This window comes from Octopus bimaculoides, chromosome 10 (assembly GCF_001194135.2).
Source record: "Octopus bimaculoides isolate UCB-OBI-ISO-001 chromosome 10, ASM119413v2, whole genome shotgun sequence".
In the NCBI taxonomy this organism is placed as follows: Eukaryota; Metazoa; Mollusca; class Cephalopoda; order Octopoda; family Octopodidae; genus Octopus; species Octopus bimaculoides.
The window spans coordinates 31,102,926-31,110,951 of NC_068990.1; the positions used below are offsets into that span (position 1 = coordinate 31,102,926).

Consider the following 8,026-nt stretch of genomic DNA (forward strand, 5'->3'; position numbering starts at 1 on the left):
GAGAGAGAGAGAGAGAGAGAGAGAGAGAGAGTTGTAACAGCACCTACTGTGGATCTGACTTGAAATAGTTAGCAATTGCTTAATGCTGGCTATTATTTCCTGAAGGGGAATCTAAGTCTTTCTGATGCAAAATTGGGAATTAAATATTCTAGCAATATTCTGTGGAAGGTTCATGATCCATTTTTATGTTAATGTCAGTCATAAACATCTCACTTGTCGGGAATAAAATCCTATTATTTCCTTCATAATGCTTTGATGAATTTCTTGCTGCTTATTCAAAAGTACATGATGCTTGATTTTGAAATTCCTATCTCACAAATTGCTTGCTCCACAGATTTTATTGAATTCTGGCAATATATTTCTAGTACTCCTTCTTGCTTTGTAGGGCTCATTGATGTCCAGAGTTTTCCAGAATGTGGATACTCTGAAGAATTCCATCTACTTCATGCTTATCTCTAATTCAAATGATGTTAAGTCACATAGGTGGATCTGTTTGAAACTCCATCCTAAAGAGTCATTGTTATTTGTCTGCATTTTCAAACTTCCAAAGCACTTTAGCACAAATTTTCTTTCTTCAATGCAAAGCATGGCTTCCTTTATTATTTTTAGTAAGTTTAAGGTAGAAATCCTAGTGGAACAGTTAGCACACCTTACAAAATGCTTGGTGGCATTTCCTCTGTCTTTATGTCCTGAGGTCAAATTCTGCTGAGGTTGACTATGCCTTTCTTCTTTTGGGAGGCAATAAAATAGGTATCAGTCAAGTGCTGGGACTGAAGTAATTAATTTCCATTACCTTAAAAAAAAAACTGTGAACTCAGTGCCAACATTTGAAATCACTATTTCTAATGGCTTCAATCTAAACAGAAATAAAAGTGGGGTTATCAGCTGTTAAAGTATGTATGTTATTTTAGGATAATCCTCTCTCTCTCTCTCTCTCCCTCTCCCTCTATACACACACATATCTATATCTGTGTGCATGTGTATCATATATGTATATGTATACAAGTGTATACACACGCATGCACATATATATATGTCAGCATCACCATTTAACATCTTTTGTCCATGCTGGCATGGGCTGGAAAGTTTGACTGGACCAGACTCCAATCTGATTTGGCATGGTTTTCTATGGCTGGATGCCCTTCCTAACACCAACCACTCTGAGAGTGTAATGGGTGCTTTTACATGCCACCGGCATGGGTGCCAATTTCTGTCACACTGGTAACTGCCACGACTGCAATTTTGCTCAGCTTGATAAGGCTTCCTCTCAAGCACAACATAATGCCAAATGTCTTGGTTGTTGCCTCTGTGAGGCTTAACACTGGAAAGGAACTCGGCCACCTTGTCTCCATGTATACATGTGTATGTATACATATACATATATGTATGCCTATATGTGTGTGTGTGTGTATGTGTTTGTGTGTGTATGTGTTTGTGTGTGTATAAATGAATATTAGCATATTTATTCTTAATACACGTAGGAAGGTTCAGATGCAAAATATGCCAGTCCCTGTAAAGTATGACAAAGGAGAGAAACTTTTCTCTTTTGTAAAATCAATATCAATTCCAGTTATAAACCAATCAGTAAACATTTTGTTTGCTGAAAGTATTGGGTCAATAATGCAGTTTTTTATGGACATGAAACCAAAGGTAATCCCATAAACTGGCCTTTTTTTTATTTTTCAAAATTAAGATAAAAAAAGTTATTGAACTCAGAACGTAAACGATTATAGTTATTATTGAAGGTCAGCAAGCTGGCAGAATCAGTAGCATGCTGGATAAAGTGCTTAGTGGTATTTTGCTTGTTGCTATGTCCTGAGTTCAAATTCTGCCGAGGTTGACTTTGCCTTTCATCCTTTTGGGGGTCAATAAATTAAGTACCAGTGAGGCACTGGGGTTGAGTAATTGACTAGTCTCCTCCCACAAATTTTAGGCCTTGTGTCTTTAGGAGAAAGATTATTACTGCATTGACTAAAGTTGTGACCTGGCAAAATCATTACTGCTCCAGGCAACATGGCCTTCCTTCCATTCTTTCAGAGGCAATAAAATAAATGCCAGTCAAGTACTGAGGTTAATGTAATCCACTAACTCCTTCTCCTCAATTTTCTGGTCTTGTGCTGAAATTTGAAACCATTATTAATGCATTGACTGATTAGTTTTTCTTTTTAGAGATTCATGCTTCACTAAAGGAAATACTTTTATTTGTATTTTTGTTATTTCAGAAATCTCTGGAAATTAATTGCTTCAAAGATTCTAGTAAATTTATGCAGCAGTTTAGCTGTGACTAATCTCATCTTTCTCGTTGGGATGCAGTCTTATGCTTCCAAAGTAATAGCTGTTTGTAAGGTGAGTGAAAAAACATTAAAACCTATGCATATTTTTGTTTATATTGAACATTATGTATAACAGTATAACAGGTAGTTTTTGCCTCATAACAGCCTAGGTTGCAATGCTTCCTAAATTTTTCTACAATCAATAAGTATTACATACTTTCTCCATGTATTCTCTTATTTGCCAATTGCTGTTATCAGATAATAACTTTTTTCATGATCAAAAATAGCCAGTAATTGGCAAACAATTTTTAAAAATTTGTCCAATTATATTTTATGTAATGCCTTTCATACTACCTCCAGTCTTTGCACAACACTTTTGTCTCAGCCCATTCAGTTTTGTAAACCTCCTATCCAACATTCTTTTAATTTTATTGTGCCTATTTGATAAAATAAAGTAATATTCAGATACTGGGAGTCAATTTAATCAACTCTATTGTCTAAATTTCAGGCCGTTTACTTGCATTAGAAGCAATTAATATTATTAAAAGGCAGTGAGTTGGGAGAACCATTAGTGCATTGGGAAAATGCCTTGTGGTATTTCTTCCAGCTCTTTACATTGATTCAGATCCACTCCTCAAAATTGCTAGCCTTATATCTAGATCAGAAACTAAAGTTGGCAGAATTGTTAGTGTCAAAGAAACACTTTGTAGTATTTCTTCCAACTCAGTGCACTCTGAGTTCAAATTCCACCAAGGTCATTTTGGCCTTTCAACCTTTTAGGGTAAGTATAATAAATACAACTCAAGTACTGCAGTTGATATAATTGACTAAATTAGAATAAATTACTAAAAGGTGGAAAGCCAGCAAAATTGTTACCAGATCTGACAAAATGCTTAGCAGCATTTCTTCCAGGTCTTTATATTCTGAGTTTAAATTCCGTTGAAGTTATCTTTGCCTTTCATCCTTTCGAGTGCAATGAAATAGGCACCAGCTGAACACTGTAAGTCAATGTAATCAACTTTCCCTTCTGCCTGAAATTACTGATCTTGGTACCAAAGTTTAAAACCAATATAACTGATTATAACTCTCCCCATGTATGTATGTGTGTGTGCATGTGTGTATGTGTGTGTGCGTGTGTGTGTGTGTGTGTGTGTGTGAGGCAATGTGTCTATGTCATCAATCATTATTGTTACTATTGTTGCATTTGTTATTGTTTTAGACAATAGCTGCTTTGTTACACTACTTCCTTATGGCGACTATGATGTGGATGACTGTAGAAGCAATTCATATTTGCCTATCTGTGATTGTTCTGTCCACAAATTATCAGAAATCTTTTATGATGAGGAGTTCTATTTTGGCTTGGGGTATGTATGATGATTTTCTAGCTTTCTATTTCTATCATTTTCTCTCTTACATCTCTCTCTATCTATTTATCAATCACACGCACACAAACCCATTCTCTGTAATAAATTTAAGAGATTATTTAGAAGTTAGTTGATGGAGGAAGGTTCAGTCAAGTGACCCAAACCCAGCATTTGATTTCTCTCCAATTTCATTGGATCAAAAGTATTGAAAGAAAAAGTTGAGTTCAATGGCATTTGAAGTCTGAGATGTTTGCTAAATACTGATATACTGTAAATCAGGTCATTTTGGCAATAGTTAAGTGGGTGTTATGAATAAAGTCTTACTCTATAGATGTTCAGTTTATTTTCCCCTTTGTAATTTTTGCCTAAATTTTTCTTTTCTCAGGTTAGGAAAAGTATTGGGAATCACTGCTGTAAAGCATTTAAGAAAGTACACTACGTCCTGAATCTTGTATCATTATTAATCTTTGAATATTCAAAGACACTTTTGAAGACAGAAATTAAAATTCTGCCACTTATAACAACCACAACATAGACTACTGTCTTGCCTCACACTAAAATCTAGGTTTGCAAACCCAGAATTGTTCCACAATATTAAACCTTCACTGTAAACAAAACTCTTCCTGCTATCATTGTTTAGCCCCAGCTCAGCACTGATAAAGCAAACCTATAATTGAAGACATTCAATAAAAGGCTTTTCTGACTATATCAAGCACTACATTTTATAACTTGTTCACCTTTTTCAAAGCAGTACAATGGGATTTAAAGGAATTTGGCTGCTATTTCTAGCAGATCAATCATTTGCGTATACAATTTATGTGAAAAGGGAGTAATTGTGTATGGTTTAGATATGGTAGCATTACTATGTGACAAGCATAGATGTCCGCATGAGATAGATAACATATAAGGAGTTGAGGTGTGAAATGAGATATTACCTGAAAAGAAACCATGCAGTTATTAATAAAAAGAGCTGAAATTAGTGCATTCAAGATTTCACAGCTCCAGCATCACTCCTTCATAGTCAGCCGGTGAAATTTTCAACCCAACCTCATATAGAGATCGGTGCAAGTAAATTTTTATTGTCATTTGTGTAATTTAGTCTTCATGCTCTTGTTCAGAATTTCCAGGTGTTTTTTTTGTTTTTTTTTTCCCCACTTTTCTCCAATTAAATCATGAAGTTGGAAGAAAACAGAGTATATTTTCTGGACTCCAGAAGTGTGACAAGCAGAAAGTGACTTCTCTCTCTCTCTCTCTCTCTCTCTCTCTCTCTCTCTCTCTCTCTCTCTCTCTCTCTCTCTCTCTCTCTCTCTCTCTCTCTCTGTATGTGTATATGTGCATGCATGCATGATATGAAATAATACGACATTGGATTATTTTGGAGATAAATGCATAGTCAATTGAATCAGTTGAAATTTGATGACTTTATGAGTTTTAATATTGATTGATATCTACTTATTATATTCCTTCATCTAAATATCATTGCCAGGTCTTCCAGCAATCATTGTCATAATTACTCTTGCAGTCAATTATACTAACAACTACATTAGAATTGGAGAAATGTAAGTATTTCTGTCTTTTATTCACCTCATTTTCTCCGTTCTTTAAAACTGATGTTGCGCTACATTTATTTATATTTTGAGTATTGTAGAATAGTAGATAATCTATGAACAAGCTCAAACTATGATTTAGTTTTGATACCTGGTTGAAGGGATTCACTTCCTTAATCCTTTAACATTCAGATTATTGTCAAATGTAACATTTATTCACATTCTTTTGGATTCATCATGCCTTATCTTGTAGCTTTGAGATTATGATGATCTGATTGTTTATTTTGAGAATAGCATTGTCAAGTAGGTGTGAAAGGCAGGATCTAACCAATTCAAACATAAACATATAGAATATTTGGGCCAGATATGGCTGGTTTAAATACTAAAGGGTCAACATTGTTTAAATTTTTCTGAAAATAATTGACATCAATAATTTCATTAGCCCATCCATGAGATAAGTTCATCAACAAGAGATTAGTTTGTGCATTGATGCCCAAAAGCACAAGGTCAAACTGCTAATGAAGGTCATTATTGTTAATCAAGTTCCCCAAAGGCACAATATGGATCCCAAGCACATCCATTCAAAAGAATTTAGTGGTGAAGAGGCATACAAGCACCTTCGATCCCAGTCCTAATAACTGAACCAGAGTATGTTTACTTGTAATATTATCATAGTACTGCTAGGAATACTTTCATCAGAATGGGAAATATACAGATGGGTGATAATATGTGGGTAAAGAAGTGCCAGATTATCCATGTGGAAAGAAGAAATGTAAAAAGTAAACCAAAGAAAATTCACATTGCAGATTAATTAAATAAATAATTTGACTAATCAGTAACATGAAACTCAGAATAAGGATTCAAGATTCTATGGCATCAACACACACACACACACACACACACACACACACACACTTACATACATGTGCATGTGTGTGTGTGTGTGTGTGTGTGTGTGTGTGTAAAACTGGCCTCAGAAACCTGAGCATGACAGATGGATGAGAATGGACTGGAATCTCTGGCAGTATGAAGTTCTTAAAAAGACTCACCCACCCCAGCAAAACAGAGTTCTAGAAGTGCTATATTTTGGGGTTCTCCACACATTACAGTGTGTCCCCTCACACATCATCGCTTGCTTTATACTTGCCTCTTCCACCTCCCACTGGCTCCACAGACTACTCAACCATATATCTCTCTCTTGCCCTTTCACCCTGAGTAGTTTATAAATTGAAGGTGTCTTGAATTTATAAACTACTTGGTAAAAAAGAATGCTAATTATACAAAAGAATATAAAGAGAGGAAATCAAATGCAACCCAGCAGTGCATTAAAAGCTACCTACCTGATGCAGTGTCAGCAACAGTTGTCACTGCATCATATTCATTCATGTAATTATTTATAAAATAATTTTATGTAATGGTATGAGAAGGAAAACGTGGCAATTTGGAGCTGTTGCCTCTGCATAGAAACAAATGTAATTTATAATTAAAGCATATTTATTCCATCTTCTTCTTGTATATACTTTTATATGTGCATGTGTGTGTGTATGTGTGTGTGTATATATGTATATATATATATATATATACACACACACACACAGCATAGTATATCTTTCCAAATTAAAGTTAGGGTTTATAGCACATATGTTCTGTCATTGTTGCTCTATAGAAGTGAGACATGGGTTGTTTATTGTAGGCTTTTAAGGCAAATGGAATGATGTCTTCAGTATTGTATGAAGAAAATTCTTGGAGTAAATTGGAAAATGGTGATCAGTGATGTGGTGGTATTTGAGAGAAGTAGTAACAGGAGTGTAGAATCGATGATTCTGCAAAATTGTTTGCGGTGGGATGGAGATCTAGTGAGAGTGGTGAGAATGAATGATGAAAGACTTCCTCAGAAACTTTTGTATGGTGAGCTGGAAGATGGTAGGAAGCCAATACATAAACCCAAAATGAGGTTCAAGGACTGCCTCAGAATTGCTCTGACACAGATAGGAGTTTTTGTCATTGATTAGGGGAGAGACACAAGACCAAAATAGATGGAGGAAAAGAGTACACAGTGGTTGTTCGAAATTTCAAAGAGAGAGAATGAAGCATGAGAAGACTGAGAGAAGGCTAAGGCAAAAATGAACTTGTGGAAAATGAGGGATTGTTGCTTTTTATGTGTGTGTGATTTGTTGGAGGAAATGCTTGAGTCATGCTGGTCTGGTCAGCCATCGCAGAACTCACAGTAATCAACTGTGAGTTGATTACTTTGTAAATTGTGATACGGCTATTGTCCACAACAGAACATGTGTTACCTGTGGAAAAGTGTGCCTTTCAGTTGGAGGATTGACAAGGCATGTCAAAAGAGTTCATACTGTGGCACCTGTTCCATCTGCCAGTCAGCACACCTGTGCATTTTGCAATTGAATGTGAAAATCTTTGGCCACGCTCAAGAGTCATACAAAGGCTTCAGACTGCATCGATGACTTGACTTATTTCAATGATTCTTTCTAGCAATGGGTTTGCTCTTACATGAGAAAACAGCTACTATATATATATATATATCATCATCATCATCATCATCGTTTAACGTCCGCTTTCCATGCTAGCATGGGTTGGACGATTTGACTGAGGACTGGTGAAACCGGATGGCAACACCAGGCTCCAGTCCGATTTGGCAGAGTTTCTACAGCTGGATGCCCTTCCTAACGCCAACCACTCAGAGAGTGTAGTGGGTGCTTTTACGTGTCACCCGCACGAAAACGGCCACGCTCGAAATGGTGTCTTTTATGTGCCACCCGCACAAGCCAGTCCAGGGGCACTGGCAACGATCTCGCTCGAAAATCCTACAGGAGCCAGC

The 8,026-nt window shown here is 36.1% G+C and overlaps 1 protein-coding gene across 1 annotated transcript in view; it reads left to right on the forward strand.

Annotated features, from left to right (window-relative positions):
- The window catches only part of LOC106873961 (adhesion G-protein coupled receptor G6), a 72,015-nt gene that overhangs the window by 58,870 nt on the left and 5,119 nt on the right, over window positions 1-8,026 (forward strand). The window contains exons 19-21 of the mRNA XM_052971313.1: window positions 2,223-2,346; window positions 3,493-3,637; window positions 5,124-5,196. Coding sequence (XP_052827273.1) covers window positions 2,223-2,346; window positions 3,493-3,637; window positions 5,124-5,196 — 342 coding nt within the window. The remainder of the gene's footprint in view (window positions 1-2,222; window positions 2,347-3,492; window positions 3,638-5,123; window positions 5,197-8,026) is intronic.